This window comes from Netta rufina (assembly GCF_964035555.1).
Source record: "Netta rufina genome assembly, chromosome: 8".
In the NCBI taxonomy this organism is placed as follows: domain Eukaryota; kingdom Metazoa; phylum Chordata; class Aves; order Anseriformes; family Anatidae; genus Netta; species Netta rufina.
The window spans coordinates 12,236,569-12,264,563 of NC_140131.1; the positions used below are offsets into that span (position 1 = coordinate 12,236,569).

At 38.2% G+C, this 27,995-nt stretch overlaps 2 protein-coding genes across 11 annotated transcripts in view; one reads left to right on the forward strand and one right to left on the reverse strand.

Moving 5' to 3' along the window:
• The first annotated feature begins 1,266 nt into the window (after positions 1–1,266).
• Positions 1,267–27,883, forward strand: NEXN (nexilin F-actin binding protein). Of its 3 annotated transcripts, none has more exons than XM_084291574.1 (14): positions 1,267–1,357; positions 11,259–11,336; positions 12,530–12,721; positions 12,861–12,942; positions 13,029–13,177; positions 14,475–14,516; positions 15,623–15,817; positions 15,896–16,069; positions 17,852–18,037; positions 22,138–22,335; positions 23,440–23,661; positions 25,908–26,093; positions 26,562–26,922; positions 27,027–27,882. In XM_084291574.1, the coding sequence occupies exons 2-14, from the start codon at positions 11,310–11,312 to the stop codon at positions 27,038–27,040; spliced, it is 2,028 nt and encodes a 675-aa protein (XP_084147700.1). In that variant the 5' UTR covers positions 1,267–1,357; positions 11,259–11,309; the 3' UTR covers positions 27,041–27,882. The 3 variants fall into 3 exon arrangements, with proteins under 3 accessions (XP_084147700.1, XP_084147702.1, XP_084147701.1); XM_084291575.1 differs by lacking the exon at positions 1,267–1,357 and adding an exon at positions 1,617–1,777 and having other exon boundaries at positions 27,027–27,883; XM_084291576.1 differs by lacking the exon at positions 14,475–14,516 and having other exon boundaries at positions 27,027–27,879.
• The window catches only part of FUBP1 (far upstream element binding protein 1), a 37,271-nt gene continuing 25,572 nt past the window's right edge, over positions 16,297–27,995 (reverse strand). For all 8 annotated transcript variants that reach the window (XR_014618690.1, XR_014618691.1, XR_014618692.1 and 5 more), the window contains one exon: positions 16,297–17,322. Coding sequence is in view for 5 of the 8 variants with exons in the window: in XM_084291569.1 (XP_084147695.1) it covers positions 17,305–17,322 (18 nt within the window). In the remaining 3 variants the exon portion in view is untranslated. The remainder of the gene's footprint in view (positions 17,323–27,995) is intronic.

A 27,995-nucleotide genomic window follows, 5' to 3' on the forward strand; every position in this document is an offset into this window, starting at 1 on the left:
TGATGCAGTGAAATTACTTGTTTGTATAACTAAAACTTGAGTTTGCATAACTCTTGACATCTAATGTGAAAAATTTGATATGGAAGCAGTTTTGATACCAGTTAGTCATCTCAAAATTGGAATTTGCTTCTTAAAATCCAACAGCAAGAACAAAAAAACTATTACATAAATTATATATGAGAAAAAGAAATGGAATGGGAACAGCTGTCCACTTTTAACCAATTTTGTGGACCTGTTTCATCCTGCTTCTGTTAAATAGTCCACAGCACTGATAAATTTTCAACACCAAAAGCCAGATAGTGATGTTTCTAATCTTGCAAGTCAGAAAAAAAAAAAAAAAACTCAGCCAGAGACCTTAATAAATGAAGAAAACCCTGACCTAAGAATGATTGTTCTGGCTTGCAGGCATGATGTAGCTTTAAGTGGCAGGACACAAGGAGCAACTGGTCAGCTGGCAAGACCCTTGCCTATCACACTAATCAGAATGGTTTAATTGCATTCTATTTATGGCAAGGGGTTGTCTCTTTTCTTGGTTTTAGGAGCTGAATTTTTTCAGGTTTATTTCCACACAATACCACTACAATGAGCTCCAGTTGTGAGATAAAACTTCCCGTGGGGGGTAATGAAACGCAGAACATAACGAAGGTGTCTAATCCTTACTGCTGCAGAATAGCAATCCATGTAGGCTTTGATAGGACCAAATTTGCTCTTCAGTTAAACGTGTTCACCTGCTGAGAGCTGTTACTGGCTGAGAGCTGAATGCCCTGTGCGAACAGAAAGCCAGCCTGTGGCTTGCTTTCAGAACTGCGAGTGCAGTTGCTCTGAGCCTGGCACTGAGGGAAAGTTCTTGTGCTGTCCTTTGAAAATCAGATGTGTTTTGTGTTTTAACGTTGATATCTGTTGTTCAGATTTGCGAAGGGTAAGGTCATGTGGTTATTGTCCTGATATTTATAAGTCCAGCTGGCAGTTAGGCTCCGGTTTGGCAGACAAAATACAAGTGAGATAGGAAAAAGAAAGTTCTGCGCTGAAGACCTTGCAATTGAAAATGTAGGAAACAAGTCATCGTTGAGGAGGAGAGGGAACGTACTCAGCTGTAATAAAACCGTGTTTCTGCCTCTGCTCTGTAAAGTTTCCAGAGCAAGGCACTGCTTTAAACCGACCATGCTCGGCGTCTCAGAGGCCTGGCGCTAGCGCGATTCCTCCCCGCTCCAGGAGCGAGCTGTCACCTTACTATTATTAGTGAGCTGATTGCTCCCCCTGTGCCATAAGCGACCCGGGACTTGACCACGGCCGCTATAAAACCTCCGCGCTGCGGAGCCTCAGCCAGCTGCTGGCGGCGGGGACCGCGGCGCTGGCCGTAAGTTCGCGGCGCCGGGCTGGGGGAACCCTGGGGAAGGAGCCCCTCCTGGAGCCCCTGCCCGGGCCGTGCCGCTGCCCTGCGGCCGGGAGCGGGCTGGCAGGGGGCAGCCGCCCCACGGGTGTCGATGGCTCCACAATCAGTCAGGGCGCGGGGAGCAAGCGGCGGGGTCGGGCTGCGCCCCCCGCTACTGTGAGGGGCTGGGGCGGGCCGGGAGGGGCCGGGACGGGCCGGGACAGCTGCCTTGGCGCGGGGCTCGCCTGGAATGCGGGCGCCGGCTGCGCGCCGCGACTTTTATGGCAAGTTGCAGCGGCGGAGCCGCAGCCGCGGCCGCAGCCAAGGGGCGCTCGGCAGCCGCCAGCGCTCCCCGCCCGCCCGCCGGGACCAGAGCGAGCCGCAGCCAAGGGGCAGCGCGCCCAGGTAAGAGCCGCTCCGCCGGTGCCGGGAGGGAGGAGAAGGGAGCGGGGCAGGCTCCTTCGGCCTCGGCGGGAGACCCCCGGCCGGGCGCCGCTTTCCCCCAGCCCCGCCGAGCCGGGAGGAGCGGCTGCCCCCTCACACCGCCCTCAGTGCGGCGCCTGCTGAAGGACCCGGGGCGGACGGCCGGGGGGGGACGCGGCACAGCGGCGAGGGTCGGGGCCGAGCTGCGGGCTCAGGACCACGGAAGCGGCTGCGAGCCCCGTGGCAGCCCCGGGGGCTCCAGGCGCGGCTGGGGACTCTGAGGGCCCTCGGCTCGTCCCGCGCCCTGAGGGGGCGCCGTGAGGCGGCCTGGCGGGCGGCGGCCCCCTGCTGCCCGCGGCGCTTGGCGAGGGATCCGTGCCCGGGTGCGCCTCAGGTACCGGGGGGTTCTGGTAGCGGAGCCGTTTGTTGCAGCGCTCCCCGGAGCGCTGGGCTGGGCTGGGAATTGGTCAGCAAGCGGCTGCGTGCTTAGCGCTGTCTGCCGTAGCTCCCGGACCCTAGCAGATCGCTTGGAAAAATGCCCCGTGTAATGAAGTTGGGAAATAATAATTAGTCTTCGAGGAGGGCCAAGTGCGTTAAGGACTGCACAGAAATACACGAGGCTGTCTGGCGTACACAGAACGCGGGAGAAATAAAAGAACCAGGTGGGCAGCCCAAGACACATGCCTAAGAAACACTTTCTCTCACCGCATCTGGAACATTTCAATGACCGCTTTCCTCGGCAAGGCAGCGAGACGAGCCGCAACTGCAGCGCTCGCATGTTCTGCTCGGAAACTTAACGAGGAGCGCTGCCACGGCCAAGCTGCAGACGGGACCTGGAAGCTGGACGGGGCCAAACCGCGGTGAGGGCTCGTGTCTGGAGGAGCAGCTCGGCACCGGGAGGAGCAGCCACGTCCCTCTGCGGAGGTGCGGGTACGCAGCGCGTCCAGCACGGCCGGGCTGCTCGGCTGGAAACCTGCGCTGTGCAGGGGGAGCCGTGAGGATGGCGGAGAAGTGGCGGATAGGCTGTGAGCTGTCCTCTGAGAAGGGAAGAAGCAAACTGCAATCAAACTTCACACCCGCGATTTTATCCCATGTATCAGCGCCCTGGCCTCTGTGGTGCTGTCCGTGGCATCGGCACTGTTTCTCTTCAGCTGCTGGGATGCAATGGGAGTTTCAGGAGCTGTGGCATGGGGTGATGTACACTAGTTTTTCTCTTGGGCATCTGTCTTCACAGTTACTGCCCCCCACAACTAGGATCCCAAGCTATCTTATCTTGGGATGTGAAATCGGGGGCCAGAAGATCTTGACAGGGCTTCCCCCAGTCTCCCAGTCCCCACCACATTTGTTCGGGAGCATATGTGCCCCATAATAGTACCCAAGAAGATTAAAGAATTGAAGCAGACCTCTTCCATAGAGAGGCGCTACTTGTGTGTTGTTTTTTTTAGCACAGCAGTTGGACTGCCTGGCAGTGTCATGTTAAGAGTATTTACAGTTCTATAAATAGACAAAATAGTTTCTAATAAATAGATTTTTATAAGTGGCATAAAGACTGTTCTGCTTTAATGGGGGACTTTTAGTGAATGTTGAAGTGCAATAAATTCAACGATGGAGGAAAAAAATGTAGATGAAGTTGAATTACTTGGGCCAATTTTTGGTAAGCATCTTAGCCTTTGATAATAAAGACTTCATTAGTTAAATACAACCGAGCAGAAATAGTTTTATATTTTATATTCTTAAAAATGTAATGTTTAAGCAGCTGTTGTTAATTGTCATAACTTGTTGGCTTCAGTGGAGGTGACAGTTCATGCCAGTTCAGGATCTTCCTCTGTGCCTGATAATTTTAGTATCTGTAATTTAGTACAACAACTGGTAATGTCATACCAGACAAGTTGCAATAAGGCCAGAAATGATGAGCATGGCTCTTTCCTCTCCTCTTTCCAGTTCTATTTCATATTTCTTTAAATACTTTAGCATTGTGGACTGTGTTTTCCTCTCCTGAAGTGCTTTGGCTGCAGGTAGTAAGTTTCCAAGTTTCACAGTATGGTTTTCTTGTATAATGGAGTCTTCCCTGCAAGCAGATCACAAAGAGGAGACAGATGGTAACCGTAACTCAGACTGTGCTGCAGTGGGCTTATTTATAACTCACAGTAGCCAGGAGGACAGCAGGGGGGCCTCCCGAAAGGAGGAATTGCAGAGCAACAAGACTTTTATTTTAAGTCCTGGCTTCGTACTCCCATCTGTACAGAGTAGCATTTGGTTCAGGAAAACATTTGTATTTCTATGTGTCTCATGTAACGATGTTAACTACTCCACCGAAAATCATGAGCTTCTAGTTTTTTATTATTTACTTATGGGATATTTTATTTGGTTAAAGCTGCATGACATTATTTGATCAATTCTGGACGCTGTCCTCTTTTAAGAAATATAAATTAATTACACTTATGGAGGTAGATTTTGGGGACTTCTGAGCTGTCAAAACTCTTGTGTCCTCTTAATGTTTTTTCTTCATTCATTTAGATTATTTTGCCTAAAGTAGGGCTTTAGAGGGTCACTGTGAATATTTAGTGTGATGATCACAGCAAATCAAGACATATCACACTGGAGCTGTTATCTTATATGTAGGCTGTTAATGGGTAAGCTGCTTTTTTTTTTTTTTTTTTCCTCCTCTTTAAAGTCCCTAAACCCAGAGTATTTCTAATCTGTTGCATAGTTTTCTAAGCATTATTGGCTTTGTATTAAATTTTCACTTGAAACTCCTGAGAGATCACTCTCTGCATTACAGTCAGTCAAGCCACTCTAACAATGGCGTTTTCTCTTCTATGCAGTTCCAGAGGTGGAACCATTGATCAAATTTGGAGGTTTAATTTCCCTTCTGGGAGAATCTTGAGGCAGATCTCTTCAAAAGATGGAAATACAGCCTAGTATTTTCAGTAAAAACATTAAAACATCAGACTTAACATTTCCTGAGATATTTCGTAATCATAGGGAAGGTAAAATGTGGAGAAAAAAAATAGTGATGAAAGTTAGGGTGATGAGAGTGGATATGCAAAAAAAATCCACCTAGTAACAATCGCAATTCACTTTTTGATCAGAGTTACATTCAGCATTACAATCTGGGAATTTTCTGAGTGTGAAGCTTCAGTGAGGAGCTCATGCAACATTTCCTGAGCCTTTCTGATCTCAGGAAGTGAAAGACTAGATGGTATCTTAAGATTTTTAACAGCTTCATAGTAGGAGGACAAATCTCTTCTGAAGCAAGTACATACAAAAGTAGGCCCTTGTTGCCTCAAAAAATAAGCATGACTTAATGGGGAATTGCTTATTACAAAACAAGCAGATATATCTATCTGCATACACAACATAAAAATACAACTAGTTTCTCTCAACAGGGAATTAGTAAGAAGATACTATCTTATTTAAAAGTTGCTGTTGTTAGAAAATAGCATGTCAAAGTTTCTTGGGTTGGAGAATTTACTACCACATACTTTGTGCAAAGTGATCAGCAGATGATGAGGGAGACACTCTTCCATGGTCTGTGGGTGTTAGGACTTCCCAAGCTGGTTGCTCGAGGGGTCCCTGAGGGAAGGGCTTGCTGCTGTTCCTCTTGGAGGTGTAGGTGACATGGAGAGGGATGAGGATGCAGGCATTGGCAGTCTCATGTTTAGTAAGGCCCTACTGCCTTACATCCGTATCTTTTAGCATCAAAGGTAGAGGTAGGATGACTTGCAGTTGCAAAATGTGCTGGAGCCAGCTGGCTAACCTTCAAGCACATTAACAGCTAGGTGAAGCCAACAAATTGGAGAGCACCCTGAAGTAATAGCCGACATGGCAGCATTCCAAATGGCAGAGACCTATCTGCCATCTTGAAGGCCCACAACATGGTAGGTTGGCAGATTTTTTGGAAGTTCAGACAATAGGAGTTTGCAAGGAAAATTTCTTCCACTATTTGTGCTTTTTAAAAATATTTGAGGTTTGTGTTTTGAGGATAGGTCTCACTGCTTCCAGCAAGCTTAGTGACACTGTCAAGGGCTTCAGGTAATTAGAGCTATCAAAAAGGTTCAAGGTAAAGTTGATCCAAAAGATCAAAATCTAATTGTGGTCTCAGACTCATGATTTGCTTTGTATGATGAATTCCACACAATAAATGCATCAGGCTTTGGAATAGTTGCAGTTTTCAAGACTTTAAGGTGAAGCTCTATAGATGGGGGAGGTTAGCAATGCCTTCCCAGGAGCACTTTGGGTGAAATGCAATCATTCCTTGTAAGAGATGAACTTTGGGACTTACTGCTCTGCTCCAGCTGTGTGTAAAGGCTAGGAGATCTCCTGTTGCCCTGGGTACTCCAGTGCATGAATTGTACCAATGCATAGTTTGTTTTCTGATGGACTCATGCAGTAAACCTTATATTTAGCTTCTGTATTTTTAGAAGTCAAAGAGTTATAACGAGTTTTAAGGTCATACTGATGACAGGGAGGATTTTACTCACATGTGTGAAGTAAGCTAAAAGCTTGCGATGACATCCAAATGCAGTAGCACTGTACAAAAATGCACAATAAAGTGTATAGGGACCTTGAGACCACAAGGGTGCTTGTAAAGTTATCTGCCTTTAGAGACACAACAGAACTTTAACATACTGTTGCTGATCTGAAACAGTCTGAGTAGGACCTAATGTTCAGTACCTCTGTGTTCGTGGCTTCCCAAGTGACAGGCTGAAATGCCTTGGATTCCTGTCAGTCCTCAGATGAGATGTTTGTCAGCTCTGACTGGGGGAGGAGTGACTTTACATACTCAGTTGAAAAGAGACAGCTCTGTTGAAGCTGAATTTGAAGAGTTTGGGATTTGTAAATCAAGGCAGGGCTTGGTAGCTAAATGCTCTTGTTTCATATATTGTGACTGCTCTGGCTTGGAAAAACATCCCAAGATATCTATGAATCTCATTCATTCTGTATAGCTACAGCAGCACCATTTATGGCTTTGGTGTATTTTTGAAAAGCTAATACAAAGGCAGCTCCTAAGGTTCATTATTTTTAACACCACATAATTCCCATGTTTATAATTTGTTCATAATTAAGAATGAGAGAACTCTGAGCCTGTTTAATTAAGGGAGGAATGCCCTGCTATTCCCACCTTGACAAATGCCCCCATGTAGTTGTTTCATAGAATCATACTGGCTTTGAGCTATGGCTGTGCCTGGCACTGGCTGGTGGGGGATGTCAGTTCAGCAATGTATGACCCACAGGAAGGTTTCAGAACTCATCCCGAACTCATTGCAAATTTGGGGCTTTCCTTAACATGTCAGGAATAAGTTATTACACATTAAAGCAAAGGAGATTCTGTTCCACATGGTCTAAAAATATGGTATAGTTGAGCCATTAGCGTATTTCTGATAATAGTCATATAGTCGTATTCAAATAAGTGTGTTTTTTTAATTTTTTATTTTATTTTATTTTTACAGTTATCAGCCCTAATGTTCAACCTGATTCAGGAAACAAGTATTTTCTGGGGATTACTTGTTTATGGTTTTGCCAGTAATATTTAAGTCTGAGCTACAAAGTTTCAGTCAGTTTAGTGTCTGCTGAAAGACTTTTATTTAAAATTTTTTCCTGGAATAACAATAAGTGAAATATGTTTACATCACACCGTAGAGAACATGGATTGTTATTTGTTTGTTTTTCCACTGAGCAGGAAAGTAGTGAGAACTAGTTGATATAATCAGAGCAGTTCTATGAAGCATAATTTTATAGGATCATACCATGCAATTCAAATTAGGATTACAAAGTGCCCAATGATAGTGGGTTAGGATACTTGCTATAGGATTGAATAAAACTAAAATAGAACCTTCCAGTTCTTATTACATCCCACTCACATTCAGTTAATTTGTAAAACGGTGGTTTGGCCTCTAGAACAGGGAGTGCTACCCTTTTTGGTCACATGCCTTTGTGACATCGCACTTACGCTATCTTTAGTACTAGATAATTTTTAGTAGCTCCTGAGATTTTTCCTTCTACTTTAATACATGGTTTTTGTGTGGGATTCATCTAGCTGAATTATCTGATCCCAGGTTTTATCCCTTCAAAACTTCATACATACGGTATTGCAAATAAAAAGCAAAGGAAAAACACTTTTTGGCTGACACAGCAAGAACTTCTTAAAATTATTACATTTTTTGGCTGTGATTTTTCTCATCTTAAAATCTTGTTCAAGCTGATGTGAACAAAATTACCTATTACAATTAGGCTTATATTATAAATGAATATTAAGGAGTGGGAGATAAGCAATGAAATACAAAACCCTTATCATTGATTTATTCAGAACATATTGATAAATACATGTATGTTTCTACATTACCGAACAGATCTATGACGGCATAAATGCAATAAAGATATTTGCTGTCCATTTTCTGGTGGAATACTTTTTAACATCACTGAAACCTCTATTACAGTTTACCACCTTTGTTGGCAATACTGAAAAAGAGATCAGAAATGGAGATTACAAAGAGAAAAGGTGCCAAATTTTATATGTATGCAGTGTACATCCTGTATAAGTTAGGGCCACATGTAGAATTGTTCTGTTCCTTCTGAATCAGTCTTTTTTCCTGATCTGATGAAACCTCGTGGCCTCCCAGGAAGAGCAAACTGGACTGTCTTCAGCTTTGTCATTTCAGAATAGGTACTATGAAAAAACAGCCGGCATGAACCAGGGTTTATCTAGATAAGGGATTGTGCTGACCCCACGGGTAAAAAATTGCAGCCTGCAAGGTTACACACTTACAGGTTCTGTCCCTGTCTTCCTCATACTTCATTTTTGGGAATTCACTATATCCAGGTTTAAAAATAATGAGTAATTTTCATTAAAACTGCATATAAAAGCAATGAGTAATTGACTTTTCAGAGGACATATGATTAGGATGCCTGCTAATGTAATTGTCTTTCATCATTCGTTCCTTTGAGCTCATCTGAATGTAAAAACTAGTGAATAAATGAGACTTCACCATAAAGGAAAGTGTCAAATTAACAGCGATTAGTCATCAAGGCATGTTTATTTTCCATGATTTTATTTTAAGCTTACAAATCAAGACCAGGTACCTGGGTTGCACAACTTTTAAGGAACAAATGACCATTTTGACACACGGGGTTTAAAAGCTGCTTTTAGCAGAATGAAAGCTCAAACACTGTCATAAATTCCTGTTCCATGAAACTGAAGTATAGGGAAACCATCAGTGAGGGCAGAGGATTGGGACAATCACCACAGTTCAAGCCTTTGCTTTCATTGTATTCAGGCCACAAATCATGGCAAAGAAAACAACTTTATGTTGTTCTGACACCACTGAGTTTACCAATGAATATAACTTCCTCCTGCACATGTGAATGTGACTTGGAACTGACTGAACATCACATTAGTATCATGGCACTATCAGACCCAAACACAATTTCTTATTATCTTTGTTCCCTTATCCAATTTCTACCTCAAAAAATTAAGAATTTAGAAGGAAAGAAAATAGCTCTTTGTTTTCTTTAAGTCAAAAGTTCTTTATTGGCTGGAAGCTCACGTCCTTTCTTGCAGCAGGGAAGGCTCACCTACTCCTCTTTATAAGTCTGAATAACAGCTTTGTGAAGCCCCAACACCCAGAATGGAATTTTGCTATTTCTTCGTATCATTCTCTGTTGCCCTGTAATGGAGCAGTGAGTGCTTGCACGGCATTCTGCTGAGGAGGTTCACATGGTGTGACTTAGGCAGGTAAGAACAGTTGTTAACATTGGTAAGAGCATGGCATGGAAATGCTAAAATGGGATTTAGGAAAAGACTATTTATAAATAAGAACTTATCTTTACATATCATGAAATGCCCTGTTCTCAGGTCCTCTAACCCACAGGCGAGAAGCCCTTTCCAGCAGAGAGCTCCTTTTCAAGCCTTTTTACCTCTAGCCTTTGAGACCATTTGCTTGCACCCCATGTAACACATCGAGTGTTCAGGCTTGCCTGGGACTTGCCTGTGCATTGGTACAGCACAGACAGCAGTGGCGCTGGAGTCATGTATGAACTTAGAATCATTAAAACTGTAACTTTTTGCCTTAATTTTTTTTTTTTCCCCTTAAACCTTACAAAAATGTCTTAAAATCTGTGGGGGAAATCTGTCTTATGCAGCGGTTCTTCAGCATTCACAGGGTACACAGCTCTCCTGCAGTCTCCTTCCATTCCTGCTTTCTCCCCTTCAGAGCTCCCACTGTACCATCATTCCCTTCCTTCCATGGGAAGAAATAGCGGCCTTCACGCTGTCATTGTTCACTAATTCACTTTTCTGGTCCTTCTCAACTTTATCCCAATCTCCACCCTCTATGTTTTCCCTGCATAGTTTCAGCTTCTGTTGGAGCCACGTCTTGCCCAGAAGCTGTCTGTGCTCTGACAAAGGAAGAAGTTCTCTCCCCTCACTGTGGACTGTACAGCTTTTCACGTTAGCAGGTAGTTGCTAAGGCTTCTCATGGCTTGCTGTTTGTCTCGGGTAGCCTCACAAGGTAAGTTAGGTGCAAAACCTAGCTAAAGGCTAGTACTGCTTTGCTACCCAAGTGCAAACCTGTGGGCAGGTTGCCTTCCTCCCCCCCAGCTCTGACAGTCTTGATTAAAAACCAAACCACAAAAAAAACAACTGTCTCAAACTTGAAGAGCCTTCCCATTAGGTTTGTAATAACTATAGTGTAATTTAAATTTTAAAACATTTTTCTCTTGAAAAATGCAGTGTTCCAGCCACAATTAAATACTAGAAATAGTTTTTCTAAGGTGTGTATGTTGTCCACCTAATGCATTTCACAGCTTTTAGCACTTGTTATTCCTAGAATAGGGGAAGGGAAAGTGTTCTGTGTTTCTGTAATTACTGAAGAGCTGAGAGGGGTTCCTGGCTGAGAGTCACAGAGACCTCATGCAGGCAGCAGATCCAGCTGCAGCTCTGAAATCCAGATACGTTCCCTGTAGCCACTGACCATCCGTCCCTTGTAAGGCAAGGCAGCATCTCCAGGAGGCTGAGTTTTGGCCAGCGTGTTCGGCAGGCTTCTTGCAACCTGAGCTTGCTGGCTCATACATCAGACCGAAGCAGAGCGGCAGAGGTGCAAAGCACATTCCTTTCTGCTAGCATGAGTATTGAGAAAAACAGTTTCATAACACACCAGCCAAGGCAGCCAGAATTTGGCTTAGAGTCCTTTTTTCTTTCTTTCTTTTTTTTTTTTTTTTCCAAATGGAAATTAAAAACCAGTACCTAGGATTATATAGAGGGGTTATGAGCATGAATAGTGAATCATAAGCTTGTTCTTTTAATTATTGGTGCATACTTAGAACCTATTATTGTCTTCAGGAGCCTCAAAGGACCAAATGAAATTGTGATACATCAGTTTCAGCCCTTGCAAACTTATTTACAGGAAAATGGTAAAAGTATCATTTAAAAGGACAAGAATCTAACTATAACTTTTTCTTTCAGGTTTAAGGTAGAAACTTAAACATACCAGGTGCAGAGCAGAACACAGTAGCCATGAATGACATTGCACAGAAAACTGAGGTATGTACCAATTTTAAAGTAATCAAAGGAACATAGTAATTTGCAATTGATGCTTTTAAAAAGAGTAATTACGAACAACTGCAAAAGACAATTATATTGTAAGTCTGGCTAGAAGTGTTTTTATTTTAAGACACTAGAAGGGTATTTGGGAGTAGTTTAAGGAAGACCACCTGATTCGGTGGAATGTGTGAAATACCTTCTTGGTATTAAAATGAATGAAGAATGCAAAATAAACATAATAAAATATGAGGAAACTAAATTTTAGGGGAAATTCAGAGCATCATTTACATCTTATTATAAAATCAGAATTTTTCTATTTAAGTAATTAATTAATATGAGGCAATGTAAAATATTTATTCTTATGCTTTGATTCACTGAGTAACAGGAACAAAAGCAAATATATCATTACACCACCCACTATTGGTTTGGTTGAAAATTTGAACCACAAAATATTTTCAGCCATTTTTCTCAGCACTACTGTATTGACATACTTTTCTGTAGTGATTGCAGTAAAAAGAGAAAAATCTTCCTACTATTTCTAAGTAGGTACTTCTCTTACTGTTTGGACACAGGTAGATTAAGCATTGGCAAAAAAAATGTCTGTTGGCTTTATCAGTAACAGATTCCTGCAAGTCCAGTGATCTTGACACTTTATAATATCACTGGACTTCTGAGTTTCTCTGAATATTAAAAAAGTTAAGTATATAACATATTGGAAGTTATAAATGAACTAATAGTACCATATATAACTATATATGGATGCTGAAGCATTGCAGAAAAATGCACGCATATTTTATCACATCTGTGTGTTTACATTTTTTTAAATGTGGTGTTAGGGGTAGAAAGACTTTTTTGAACACTTATGATTTCAAAGCAATAATAAAAATCTGTATATAATTTTTAAATCCAGAGATTGAAAGTGTACATTTATGTAGTTCTTATACTTAGTTGTGAAATTAGTATTCATTACAGTTACTCATAGTCTAAGTTTAATACAAAGCTGAATGTTTGTGGTATTTTCATGTTTATTACTGTTTAGTTACAAATACTTAATATAGATGATGGCTAGTGTCACAAAGTTCATAATCCCAAATGTACTTTTATGTTCTTACATTCTTTCTAATTCAATCTATTTCTGTTCATCTGTTTCAACTTTCTTTTTCTTATCTTCATTTCTTCTGTATCTTCACAAGATTCTGCTTTCTTCATCTAAACCCGTCCAAAAATCCTATGTACCCAAGCTTCACAAGGGTGATGTAAAGGATAAATTTGAAGCTATGCAGAAAGCAAGGGAAGAAAGAAATCAAAGGAGATCTAGAGATGAAAAGCAAAGAAGAAAAGAACAATATGTTAGAGAGAGAGAATGGAACAGGAGAAAGCAGGAGGTTATTTTCTTTGCAAATATTTTGTGTTATTTTGATATTGAATATTGTATGTGAAAATATTTTCACATTATTTTAATATAACCATTTTGGAATTTTATTTAAGATATAAAGACGGTTCACTTTCTTTTTCATCGACTAGATGAAAGAACTGCTTGCATCTGATGATGATGATGACACAAAATCATCTAAGATGGACAAGGGTTACGTTCCAAAGCTAATAGGTAAGAGAGGCCCAAATTTAAAGGCCACATAATTAATTACTTAAGTATTAGATCTACCTCCTGAATTGTGTATTTCATGTTCACAGGAACTGTTAAAGGCAAGTTTGCAGAAATGGAGAAGCAAAGGCAAGAAGAAGAAAGAAAAAGAACGGAAGAAGAAAGAAAGCGCAGAATTGAACAAGATATGATTGAGAAAAGAAAAATTCAAAGAGAACTAGCAAAAAAAGCACAGGAGGTATGTTCATCTGATCAAAATAGGATATAATTGTAAACAAACACAATGAAGTTTTGTATTCATCAGCAGAAACAGTTGGTCTTAAGATTTTTGATAGTAGTGTTTTATATGGGAGATGCTGGATGGGATGGAAGTGGGGAAGAAAGTGAAGATAAAGGTTCTCCTAACAATCCTTAGGCTAACAATTTTTAAGCCTGAGTCACAAATAAGACCAGGCAGGCATAAACGTGGTAGGAATATGAAAAAGGCACAAATTTTGGTGTCACAGGCATGTAAGAGTTTATAGCATTTACTAACTAATTTGAACATGTTTTTTTACCAGCTGTTATTTTAGACAATTTTTGCTTCTAAATTAGTGAGTACAGTTCAGTGATAGATAAACTGAGGCAAGATGTATGAAAATGACACTGTCAGACCAAAATATGAAGATACTAGCACTAGAAAAATCAAGATTATTCAGATCATGTTTTATTCCATTGTCACTTTGTGAATTGTTATTGCATCTATATGTGAACAGACTCCAACATTTTTGATGCTCATAAAGCAGATTTTGTCTTCTGTAAAATTTTGCACTGGGGCATCATATTCAATTACTTTTTCAAGTTTTATTCAGTGCTGCAAATGCTGCAGTGAGAATAATCATCTAAATGATAACTATTTCTATAAGCAAATCTTTATTTAACAAAAAATCTAGGAATACTTAATTAAGGCTTTTTGGTTTTTAAATGTAAGAAAAGAAACAGTGCTCTAGAAGTCAATTTTCAACAAGGACTTGGAGAGAATTTTCTGCTAGGACTTTTAGCATTGTTAAATCTCCTGTTAAAAAGTACAGCTTAAGCTGTCATGTATTTAATCGACAGTGAAAGGTCGTATGTTACTGTATAAAACTAACATTATATTAAGGCACCAATACAACAGACTTTTTGCATGGAGTTGAGAGGAAGACAGTATCACTTATATCAGAAATAATCAATAAGCTTGCTTCTTGCTTTTTTTAACACAATTGTGGAGTGCTCCCATGAAGAATGGACATCTAAAGCACTCTTCTTGGTTCGTCACTGAAGCATTAAGAATGCTTTAACATGCTTTCTGTATTTTCATGTTTTGCTGTCATGTTTCCTCTTTCTCACCTCGCTATCTAGCTGAAGTATTCCAACGAAGGTTCAATCATTACCATCTCTGTGAATTTAAGTGCTACATACATATCACTGATACAAAAAGAATTTCCAGTTCTTTGTTTGCAAATCTAAGGCAAAGAGCCAAAGTAATGTAATCATATGAAATTCTCATTTAATAGATTGATGACTTAAACAATACGGGAACTGAATCAGCAGCAGAGGTAATCAGATTTTTTTTAAAAGAAATGTTCACCTACATTTTTATTCACGTTGTTTTATTACTGTAATATGGGCTGGGAAAAGTTAGAAAAGGGCACACGTACTTAATTATAATTCAACCAGGGAGCTAAGAAAATTTAAAGCATACAATAGCGTATATATGCACTTGAAGTCAATTTATTTAAGTTTAAAATAGTCTGAACTGTGAATAATTTGTGGTTAAGAGACTGAAGAGCACCTCAAATGTAAATATTGAAAGCCACCAGAATGATTTGAGGCACACTGGTGATGATATTCTAAGTCCTTGGGCTTTGGAAAGTATCATCATAAAGCTCTTTGCCTTAAGCTTGACATTAAAAGGGGATTCTGTCACCATACAGATGTTTGAACACTGCAGTCAACTGCTTTGTCTTTTTTTTTAAATGGACTAATTTAACATAAAGGTTTAGATTTTTAAGTCTTGCAAATAAGCATTTAATTTTAAAAAGGTCTTATCATCTGTAACTAACAAAGGAAAATCACGTTCCTACTATGGTTTAAAAAACAAACTAACATTACTTTTAAGTTATTTGACAGTATCCTTGTTAGTCATGGTATTTTGTTAAAGAAAAAAAACTTGGGTAAAGCACATTTTGGCAAATAAGTTGTGAAAATAATGTTGAAGCAGCAGCATCCTTCAAAAGCAAAATAATCTGCTTGGCAAATTACCTATTTCTAAAACTACTAGCTTATTCCAACCACAGTACATCCTTTACATAGTAAATACAAGACTGGAAGTAGACTGCAACTACAATTTCTATGTATTCAAAATTTAACTTGTTTTTATCCAAACCATGAATATTTATAACTAAGTTAATGAAATTAAGTAAATTCAATTAGAAATAATTAAAGAGTTTGCCAGCAGTTATGGTGAAAATATAATTCAGTCTTGATGTTCTTTAGATATTACAAGGAAATTAGTAACTGTCACAAGTAGTTTATTCTTGTTAATGTAAGTAATTCTTTAGGAAGCTTTGGTTCACACAGGTAAAAACAACAGTTTCATTAAGAAAGAAGTCTGCCTAGAAGTCAAGCTGTACAAAAATATAACAAATATCTTTTTGGACAGGAAGGGGATGATTCACTGCTGGTTACAGTAGTACCTGTAAAACCCACCAAAACACCTGGGAAGAAGAAAATAAACTTTGAAAACACAGGAAAAGAAAGAGTAGAACAAAAAGACAGACAGGATGAAGAAATGAAGCCAAAATATGAAGAACAAAAACAATTCCTTAAGGAAACCAAGTGCCTTTCATTTGTCACGGTAAACTACTTCTCTAAGAATACCTAAGAAATAAATATGTATTATTTAAAATGTAACTATTTAATTTTTCTCGCACAGGGTGAAAATCAAGACAATGAATCACAAGAGCCTCTGTCTCCTGGTAAGCTGAAAGTAACATTTGAAGAACTTGAAAGACAGAGACAGGAAAATCAAAGGCGGCAAGCAGAGGTAGAAGCAAAACAGCGTTTAGAAGAGGAAAAACGCGCCTTTGAAGAAGCTAGACAGCGAATGGTAAATTTATGTTTCATATATATTGTTACAGAATTTTCACAGACAATATGTCTTTGCATTTTCTCCTGCATCCGATTATTTTCCTTACTGCTTAACTCTATTTCAAGCTGAAGATTGTATCACCACAAATTTTTGAAATGTTTCTGATCTTAGTTCTAATCCAGCAACCATCCTGGCGTAATTCTCTAGACATTATTTTAGTAAAAACAGGAAATCTGTGTTTTGAATTTGTCAGCAATCTTACCAGTTTTCATATCAGCTTTTGTACCTGAGGCTGTAAATCCTCAAGAAGAAAATTAGTTGTCTGTTTTCATCTTTAATATTACTTCATACATCTCAGTAACCGATTTTTATGAAAATGTTCGGTAGTAACAGAATACTATTTCTTGTTCCCATATTTATATGATATCATGTGAAATATGATAGATAAGAAGGAAGTGTAAATAGAAATGACCATTCTTGGACAAACAAAATCACTATATTGACTATATTTCAGGAACGTTCCAGAAATTAATATGCAAGGGAAAACAAACCACCCTCACAGAACATCCAGAAAGCTGAAACACTGAAATTCCCAACTGGCCCAAACTGAGAGGGCTCTAGGTTTAGACAGATCCCAAAATCATAGTTCCTCCCACCCACTCCGAAAAATCACCTAACTTTCCATTAGTTCCTACTGGATACTAGTGAAGATGAAGAAGAAAGAAAGAGAAGAGAGAACTTTGTGAAGTGAACAAAACTTCAATTAGAAATGCTACAGTAACATTTCCCACCCCTCAATATCTGCATTTATTAACCATGTAATATAACTGTGACAACTGAATTTACACATTCAATAGAAAAACAAGACATCCCCACGTTTTTTTTCTACCATGCAGTTTTATCAGTTATCCAGTGGCTATCAAAAGTTGAAGTCAGAAGTTTTCTTGAAGGAACTCAACTGCTGAACTGTTCTTTTTTTTTTTTTTTTTTTTTTTTTACCCTACAAATTCCAAATAAAAGTTTTCTGTAATTCCCCCAACATACCAGTCCCTAGCCTGCTTGTAATAAGCAGATAGCTGGATACTCTGAGAGTTCCCAGTCAATTTCCACCATTAGAAATTAAGTACTCCAAGATACATTCTGAAGATAGTTCATTCTTTTGTTCTTGATTGCAGTTTGCAAACCATAGGCTTCTCTTTGTGGATAGTATTTACTGGAGATAAGCAATAGTAAAGAATCTCACTTCCCTTTCTTCAGTGATGATTAAATGTCTAAAAAGGAAAGAAACAAAAAATGTCAGTCTGGATTAAAACAAAATGTTATTTAGTTTAGTTTTGCTATAAGACTTCAATATTTTGTAAACTGATACTTGTATTGGTGGAAATAATTTATACGTAAATAACATGATGCTATAAAGCTCCATGAAAATGATGTAAAGAAAGCTAATAAGGAGTTCACCGTAAATAATCCAACCTTGAAACCACAAAATAGATACTTAATTGTTTAGCCTTTTCCTGATAACATATTGTACTTCAAATTACACCTTCAAGTGATTTAAAGAAATTATAGAAGAATATGTGATTCTGAAATACATTTCTCTTCTCCCTCCCCTGGTTAAAACCAAGCTTAAAAGGTTTCTTATAGGAACCAAACCAATGATATATTTTTCTTCCCCTAGGAGAAGAAGGCATTTATGAGCGTTCAGAATAGAATTAATTAATGGAGCATTTACTGTACAAAGAATTTTTTTTGTTTGTTTGGATAAGGTATTTATTTTTTTCCTTTTCCTGTTCTCGAAAGATAAATGAAGGTGATGATGATGAATCTGAAAATTCTGGTAAAGAATTCCGTCCTGGTAAACTTAGGCTCAGTTTTGAGGAGATGGAAAGACAGAGGAGAGAAGAGGAAAAGAGGAAAGCAGAACTAGATGCAAGACGACGCATAGAAGAAGAGAAACGGGCATTTGCTGAAGCAAGGAAGAATATGGTATGGCACGTTGTTTAGTATTTAATTATTTTAATATTTTACCTAAGTCTCCAAACTGAACTAGAAAGCAGCTCCAGGAAAAGCTTTAAATACAGAGTTAGGAATATGTTTTTACTCCTTCATTAATTAGCTTACCCCACTACCTTCTAATAGGTAGCTTAACAAACATTACCACAGCAGTATCTCCCCACAGAAACCCTAGAAAGCATTTCAAATAATTTAATCAAAACCAGATATTGTTTCCTACTGCTAGTATAATTCTACATGGAAAGCAGAAAGACTTCAGAAGGAGGCTCTTGTTTTCAGTTGGGTGGGTGGGGAGGAATTCCTGTTTCTTTAGCTCCACTTGTCCAAGTTAATCTCCCTGCATTTAAAGAGTGCCCACCAATTAGCTCTTCCTTAAGTATAATTAATGCCAGGCTAGAAAAATGCTCAGTGCAAGTGCAAATTCTGTAGTCATCTGTGGCCTTTTAGGAAGAAAAAATGAAAAAGCTGAAGTCAGCTAATTGATGTTTTTATTGTATTTCATTACTTGTTCAGAGAAACCAAAAAGGCTACTTGTGGAATTTACTGTTAGAACAGTTCTTAATATGGAACTTTGATCTGGATCAGATCCCTGTGACATGCAATGACCAAGACTGTATCAAAGATAAATTTTCAGGGAGCAAGGATTGACATACTGACCCAACCTGAAAACAGAGACAAATGCCTAATTTCAGAGGGTGTCAACCAAATTACTCAAAACAAACAAACAAAAAAACCAGCATGGGGCTTTTCACAGTATTCTTCATATTTCTTGCACTAACTTGAAGTTTCAGCATGCTTTTTGATAAAAGCCAGTTACTTACTGATGGATGTTAGGAAATACAGTGTTAAATTAGACCATTACCAACTAAAATTGCAAGTACTGTTTGTTTCAAAATGAAGGACAAGACATACCGTGCAAAACTGTGCAACAACTCGCCCATCTGGCAGTCTCTATCTACATTCCCCTGTGTGGTTTTATTGAGAAAGAGCAACTGCATGCCTAATAAAATTGTTTTCTTCATAATTCAAAGCAATGCTTGTGAGGCAAATTACTTGTGAGGCAAATTAATGCTTTGTATGACTATTAATACCGCTAGCAGTGCTCCACCTCTGCCTGAAAAGTGGGCTGAAGACAAGACCTCTACTCCAAAATTTTTAAGAGAAATCACAACATAAAGTTATACTTGATATTGTACTGGTAAGCAGTTACATAAAATAATGTCTGTGGTCTGTCCACAGCTCCAAAGAGGGAACACAGAACCTTACATCTGAAAAAAAAGGAGTGCTATTGGACTTCTGCCATTACAATCTTTATGAAAAGTCAGCAGACCATTCAAAAGCCAAAAAACAAACAAACAAACAAACAAAAAAACTCACACCCTGCCCTTTTGTTTTTTATTGTTTTCTTGTGAACAGCCTTTTTCTGCCTCAATGTAACAAGAACTTTAGTGTCCAGGCCAGAAAAATCTCACTGACTGAACAGTTTAATCCATTAGATGCAGCACAGGCTGGAACTGCACTGTAACAGCAGAGAGTAAAGAAGTTCAGTAGTCCAAACAATTAACAGAGTATGTTTTCAGCATATACGTGTTTGGATTTTTTTCTGTTAATTAACATCCTGAATATGAGTACTGCATTTTCTTTTACTTTTAATAGAAAATATAAGCCCATGCTTTCCCTGTTTTCCACACCTACACAATATAACAGCAATGCACAGATGTGCTCTTTAGCATGTCAAGAAGTCATCTCTTTCGGAAGTTCTAAAACCTCACATTCATTTTTAAGCATTTAAATTTAGTTATTTAAGAACCTTTTCCACATTTATTCATTTTAATTCCTTTTTTGAAAAAAAAAAAAAAAAAAAACACAAAACAACAAAAATCAGGAGTAGGAACACTGCTACTAGCAAGCACAAAAGCTACCACCTTTAGCGAGGATCTCCCTATTTTACGTTTTCTTCTACTCTATTTATATTTTCATGCTTTCCAATATAAATTCAGTCCCTTTTGGACTGAAGCATTTGTTTTCTTCACCGTCATTCTCCTTCTACTAGTGACTGCGTAAAGAACCTGTCTTAGTATGAACAAAAAGCCATTCTACTTTGTATCAATCAGCATTGCCCATTGAAAATTGGCTGGCTGAGCCGTAAGCTATTGCTAGTACAGGACTGTTTCCCACCACTATCTGTTCCCAATTTGTAGAAAAAACAACCAAACCATGGTCTCACCTCACAAAACATGGCTACAATATTTACTAAACAAGGGTTTTATGTAACATACAGTTCAGCTGATTTTTTTTCCCTGTGTTTTTTAACCAGGAATAAGTTCACTTACTGTCTTTTCATAACTTACTGACTCAGATGCATATATGCCTCTCATTGCGCATATGCACAGCTTTTTTAATTCATACATACACGTATTAATAAATTTTGAATTAGTGCTTCTTCTATTCACTTAGGTTCTGTGTCATCTTGAAGTGATAAGCATATGAACTAATACAACATCAGAAAGAGACACTGACATTTCTTTACTGACTTAGACGTAATTACCTTCTAAAAAATACACAGCTAGCTATGCGTTGCCTCACTACAAGAAATAGTTTACAGCTTCACTTTTTGACTCTGCTTCTCCATGACAATTTCTACAAATAAGCTTGTGTTATGCAAAACAAGTGAAGAATGGAATGAATGGTGGGGCGGAAGTCCAACTGCAAGCTTACTCCGAGGAAAAAATCTGAAAGAAATCTATAGTGACTGAGAGTTTTTGAATGCGATTAGGCCAGAAAAAACTATTGAAAGTGCTGTGGCAAATAAAAACAGGTATGGGCAAAGTATGTCAAGAACTAAGATATGAACTAAGATAGTACAAACAGCAGTAAAAGGTGCAAGTTACAATGGCAGCAAGTAGTAAGTAATAAAGGAAAAAGGGAGTGCTAAGACATCTTTTCAGACACACTTGCTTGTTTCTTTATAAAGCTAGTTAAAACACTTTCTCAAATGAAAGTTTGGCTTCCATAATCCTTTCTAGAATTTAGTTGATGGCTGTTAGGGATGCCTAGAACTTAAGGCACATTGGACTCTGCAACGATTGCTACAAGACTTCAAACAAGCACTGACTAAATAGTGCCAAAAGCCACACCTTCATGTGGGTCTACATCAGTATTTGACCTCCTCTCACACACCTGTCTTCAGACTGCTCTTGTTGAGACACTCTTTGTTAATGTGACAGAAGTTTACATAGCTACACAAACTTTTTTAATAATCAAGAAGATATTTTAAAAATCTTCCTGTGGTGTAACTCTGACTGTCGTGCTACCTGGCTGTTTTTGTAGCATACCATTCACTGTCTTCGTACTGCTATGCTTTGACAAATTCAGTCTGATCAAGTATTTGGTCTTCTTGCTTTTGGAAGTAAAAAAAATGCCTTTCTGGGGCCCTGATATCCTCTTAGGAATGGGTCCAAAAATAAGCAATCAGCTTATACAGAAAGACAATCAAAGCCAGCCCTACTGTGTGGCCTGGGAAAAGGACAGAGAAAGGAGGAAACCCTTGCTGCAATGAACTGGCAACATGATTTAGTGTCTTCAGTTTGTGCATGAGTTCCTTGCAGAAAATTCTGTTCATTTATGCTTACTAGGAATACTAGTATTATTGGAGCTTAAGAACAGAAAATTAATGCAGTTTGCCTAGAAGATTAGAAGTACTTCAGTGTTAAGGGCAATGGCATTTAAACACAAACAGTTCGTGAGACAGTCTGAAATAAACAGGAATGAATTATTTCAGGTCACCAAGCTGCATATAGAGCACATCCTCTCCCATTTAAAACACCTTCACCTTCATTATCTCAGTACTGTAATAAGAAAGGGCTGAAGTCAAACAAAAACATGTTTTTCCCAAACCCCATTCTTTCCCAAAACTTTAGAGCAATACCTATGCTGTCATATTACATCTTACTGCTCTGTGGTAGGCGTGGCAAAATATGCGGTTATCCTCAAGCATTAGAAGCGTCTGAGCAACGCTGATTTCATCACATGTACCTTCAGGATGTATCATTAATGGTCTGAATTTCTAACAGGTGCTGGATGATGAATCACCAGAGATGTTTAAAACATTTTCTCAAGAATCTCTCATACCTGGTAAACTGGAAATTAATTTTGAGGAAATGCTGAGACAAAAAATGGAAGAAGAAAAGAGACGCACAGAGGAAGAGCGTAGGCAAAAGTTGGAAATGGAAAAGCAAGAATTTCAACAGTTAAGACAAGAAATGGGAGAGGTTTGTGTATTAAAAGATACGTTAAGCATGTTCTGAAAAAAATATAATGGATCATTTCAGTTAACAGAATTTTGACATTTAAGATTGTAACTGGACACTGAAAAAGGGATTTTCAATCCAGAATTTTTGTATTATGTGAAAAGATTGAAAAACATCCTTTTATAACATTTTATATAATAAGATACATATTTTTAATCACTAACATACCAGGAAAACTTTAAAAGGGTTTGAAGACTGTCACAGTTGATTTTAAGAATCTCACACAAAATTTGCCTGGCATACCAGATGACTAGAACATCGCATTCATGAACTCTACGCTTCAATTTGATTTGGTTGTGGGTGGTGATTTTAATTCCCTTTTGAATATTATTTTTTTTGTTTGTTTGCTTGTTTTTTTTTTTTTTTTTTTTTTGTAATCAAAGCAAGAGCAAGTAGTAAAGGCTCCAACTTGTGAACTTTGTAAGTAAATTTTGGATTACGTTCTGCGGAAGAAGGGAGACAGGGATATCCAACTGAAATGCACACACATTCTTATTGCCATTAGAGGTCATAAAGGGTGGATGTAAAATATAAACCATTACAACATCAGACATGGTTCAACTACAGGATCCAGAACTGTTACTTTTTCAGCCATGACACCCTGGCATTTCATTTGCTTTTTCTGCATTAAAAAAAATCTAGCAATAACTTTAACAGAGTAGCTGTATTTTAGAAAACTATTTCAGAAGACATTGCAAGTAAGTCAGGGAGGTAAATTACAGATCCAGGATAACTTTGAGATTATTATATTGTTAGGTATCTGACTCTGAGTCTCTAAAGGGTGGTTTATTGAGAGCAATTTTTGAACAAAAAGTGTATTCAAGCAAAGCCAGAGAAAACAAGATACTTTAAAATCTGTATCTAGTTTAAAGGTGCTACAAACTCAGTTATCTTGATCATAGCGATAAAAAGATATAGAAGGAAAAGGTCACTCTGTTGATTTCAAGTAACTCCAACCTAAAAGAATTGTTCAAGTATATTAAGTTACATAACCTGTGGGGAGAACAGGTAGTAAACAACAATCAGAGTATTTTCCATTTTACATGTTACGTTATTTCTGAACAGCTGGAAGAAGAGTCTGAAACTTTTGAGCTAAGCAAAGAATACGAAGAATTAATAAAGCTAAAAAGAAGTGGTTCTATTCAGGCAAAGAACTTGAAAAGCAAGTTTGAAAAAATAGGACAATTGTCTCAAGAAGAAATACAGAAGAAGATTGAAGAAGAACGAGCTAAGAGAAGAGCAATGGATGAAGAAATAAGAGAAAGGGAAGCTGAAAAATTTCAAGAGGTAAGTTGAACTCTGTGTATGTTAATGATTTACTTAACCAGCACAATTATGATACTGGACAATACTGCTGCTTTCATCAAAGCTGTATTTCCAAAATGGTTCTGTCCCTACTTTCCTATTGCTTCACTTGGATGCATGAGGAACTCTCACTCCAGCATCTCTAAAAGAAACAGCACCAATTCACTATCAGTCATGTGCTCCAGCACAGATCTAATTTGCTGCTCAAAGTCTTCAAATTAGCATCTTAACAACCTCAAACGCGACAGTCTGAGGGGTTAGAACATTCACGTTTGAGAGTGTGTTCTATTAACAGTCAGATGAGTTGCTTCTCCTTCTGAACTCTTAATTCATTCTCCATCATAAAAATTTAAACCAAATAAAAACCGTAGTACCATTTGGAGATCAAGTACTTGCCTTTTTTTTGATCAGAGAGAGGATTTTCACTTGTTAAAGCAGGGAAGGATGCCTAATTATATATGCTTCCATCTGGAATCATTGCACTTTATTTTCCAGAGGAGGAAAACAAGAAATGAAACTTTCAGTCTGACCTGTGTATCAGCACTCTCCTGTGACACCAACAGGAGCAGCTTTCACCACAATCATGGGGTAGTACAGGAGACTCCTAACAGTAGTAAACCTGATCTGAGTCTCATTCTGAGGTTCATACCTAGTGTAGTTAGCCACTTGAGTACCGGCTCAAAACCTTTTAAGCTTTCATTTCATGAGTGACACTGTAACATTCCTATGAGGTCAGCCTGCAATGTTGAAGGCATAACACCATGGTATAAAAGTGACTAAGGACTTACCATCACAAGACAGTATTCAATGTTTAAAGATTTTAATGTATAAAATATTTTTTCTAACACTTTTGAAATTACTTTTGCAAGTATTTTGCCTTTCTAATCTCCCTTCCACCATCTACCCTCCAAAAGTTTACTAAGCTGGTTGTTTCCATAAAGGGAGCACAAATCCAGCTAACCACTATGAGACAAAAACAATCCACAGAAAAGACGTTTAGATGTAGAGCTTAGGGATATGGTTTTAGTGGAGGATTGTTAGTGTTAGGTCAGAGGTTGGACTCGATGATCTTGAGGTCTCTTCCAACCTAGAAATTCTGTGATTCTGTGAACAGACATGAGACTTTATCGGAAAGCCTGCTTTTCAAGACCACAAAGCAAAAGTTGAAGTAGCTCAAACAGGAAAAGACCTTGTACAACCAAATCAACAGTGACTTCCAAGAAACTAGATTTCATACAGCAGTGTGTGAGAAGATGTGACAAGAAAAGAAAGCAAACAGTCCCATGATCATGTTTTTGTACTTCATGGATTCTTGCAGAAGGTAGAATTTTTCCTTAGATAGCACTATGGAGAATCACAGCATAGGTCCAAAAGGACTTATTTCCCTTGTCCAGAGGGAAGGAAACTAAATGTTTTATAACACTAGCAGTAGAAAAAAGCCAAAATGACCAAACAAAAAAAAAAAAGTGCGCACACAAAAAAGCATGAAAGTTGTGAAAAAGCCTGAGCATTCTTCTTGAAGAAGAAATGTAATGAAGATCGGTGTCCTTTCTCAAAACAAGAAAGGATGCGTACTTAGAAGGGCTCTCTGTAATACTTTTACATTGCTCCCCAGTACAGAAATGTAAACCCTAAGTATGCAGTGGGTATAAAGAACAATTCACCAAGGGACAGTTCTTACAACTGTGAAGAAATTCTTTAAAAACCCTGCATTTTTTCCCTATGTTATTTAGTTTAATGTTTTTATTAAATAATCTCTTCTGTATATAACAAAGAGAGTTGCATCCAAAATAATTATTTCCAGTGTTATTAATACGTACTTCTGACATAGAGCCATCAAGAGTGGGACATTATAGAAAATGTATCTGAATTCACTGTACAGAATTGTATATGTACATTCCAACGTTCCTTGAATTCTTACCTTACAGAATTAGTGTCATGAAACTGTTTTAAAAAAACTTCTCACTAAAATATTAGACCAAAGTTCATTTTTTCTTTTTAAATTATTTTTATTTATTTTTCTTAAATAGAAATTACTACCTCAGAACCTGGGATATTATCATTAAGACTTTATTTTAAATCCAACATTAAACAAAACAGGTAGGGTAAAGAAATAACAGGACTCTCTGGCTTTGTTCAGTTAAAAAGAATTACTCTACAGAATTAGTACTATTGTTATAACTGTTGAAAAGGTAATATATGAGTAAGTCCTATTTTTATTTTTCAAGGATGATGAAGTAGATGTGAGACCAGCCAAGAAATCTGAGGCTCCATTTACTCATAAAGTAAACATGAAGGCACGTTTTGAGCAAATGGCAAGAGCCAGGCAAGAAGAAGAACAGAGGAGAATTGAAGAACAAAAATTACTACGCATGCAGTTTGAACAAAAAGAAATCGATGCTGCATTACAGAAGGTAGAGATTACAAAGTACCTTTTCTTCAGTCCTACATGTCATTTAACTTAGCATCTGATTACCATTGATGGCAACACTGCCAGAAGTATAAAAAGAACATTATACTTAACAGCTGCTGTGAATTGCTGCAATAATGTATAATTGCTTTTGGTGTTTTCTTATTCTTGAAGAGTATGAGAAGTGTAGTGCAAAGAAAGTGCAGTTTCCTTTGAATATTCTGAAAATTGAATCCATATTCATGCCTGAATTTCCCTCCCTAGATTCCAGCCTCATTAAAATCAAATTTCCACAGCATTTACTATCTGTTCCACATCCAGACTCAGTGTCCTTGCTATCTAGGAGCAAGGATAGGTGTGGCATTTCCCCTTCTCAAAAACATGATAGCTTTTCTGTAAACAAATACATATGACTAGCAGTCATGCTGCCATTGCTACTTTCAATGTTCTAAATTGGATTATTTTCAAACAGAAAAGGGAAGAGGAAGAAGATGATGATGGAAGCGTTATTAATGGTTCTGCTTGCGAAGATGAGGAAGATCAAGCTCGATCTGGAGCTCCCTGGTTCAAGAAGTCACTGAAAAACACATCAGTTGTTGATGGCGAGCCAGTGAGATTTACAGTTAAAATTACTGGAGAACCAAAACCTCAAGTCACATGGTGGTTTGAGGGGGAAATGTTGCAGGACTCTGAGGACTACCAATATATTGAAAGAGGAGAAACTTACTGCCTTTATTTGCCAGAAACCTTCCCAGAAGATGAAGGTGAATATATGTGTAAAGCAGTCAACAATAGAGGCACATCTGCTAGCACCTGTATTCTCACCATTGAAAGTAAGAGTTAGTTTTCAAATTCACTTAATTCTTAAATACTCTTCTTGCATCTTTCCTATTATGAAAATCTATTAATCTTTCTCTTAACCCTTTTTATTTTCTAGCTGATGACTACTAATGCTCTACTTTAGCTGGAATCTCTCTTCCCCTCAAAACTTTCTTACTGCATCATCTCTTTCTCTGATGGGGCCAACTAAAGAAAGCAAGGATACGCATTGATTTGTCATTCCTGCATCAGATAAGAATAACCTTCAAACTGTGTGAGCGTCCAGGTTCCTTGCTCAGTATGAAATTTAGTAGTGAAGGTTAAAAAGGAATGAATGTTAAGAACTAAAAGGAAAAACTGAAGAATAGTGCTCCCATATTTGAAGACCAACTGTTGTGTAATAGTATAAAACTAAATACACAATCTGGAAACCTGTGTAGTAGTTTAAATCTACTGGTATATTTTGCATGAACACTAAGTATTTAAGCTGTTTTACTTTATCCCAGAAGCATAGAACTGGCAAAAGGAAATACTTATCAGTGATTTTTCAAAAACCCCAGTGTAATATTTTTAAACAATAAAAGATTACATAACTGCTAACTTTTGTGGGTTTGTTTCAAAGATCATTAGTTCTTTTATTATTATTCTTTTTTAAAACAGACTTGCATTTAAACTGTTAGGCTCGTATAAACCTATGCAGTTTGTTATCCAAAAACTAAAAACAATCTCAGTAAGGCTTTTAGTAGTCTTTTGTCTACAAGCAAATGTTGGTATTCTATCTAATTTTTCATTGCTTAAAATATATAGGAACAGTTGGTAACAAAACATGATCTGATCACAGTTAAGTTGATAGGAAGCAACTTTAAGAAAAATATTTTCAGGAAGGGCATGAAGCTCATTTCTCCACTTTCACTCACTCTTAATGCAAAAAATTTATTGCTGCATCTGTAAACATTGTCTGCTCAAGGCTAACATACTGTTTTTCTCTCAGATCTCTGATAGCAATGCTAATGCCATTGTGCTAACACCATGTGCATTTTTTCACCTGAAGCTTGTTATTTGTTATTTTTACAAACAAGTCACATTT

Bases quoted from the DNA above. Each gene is read 5' to 3' on its own strand.
- NEXN (XM_084291574.1), top strand. From the start codon at position 11,310: ATGAATGACATTGCACAGAAAACTGAG. The intron at 16,070-17,851 runs GTAAATTTATGT...TGTTCTCGAAAG, and splicing joins AAGAAGCTAGACAGCGAATG to ATAAATGAAGGTGATGATGA. The intron at 18,038-22,137 runs GTATGGCACGTT...AATTTCTAACAG, and splicing joins CTGAAGCAAGGAAGAATATG to GTGCTGGATGATGAATCACC.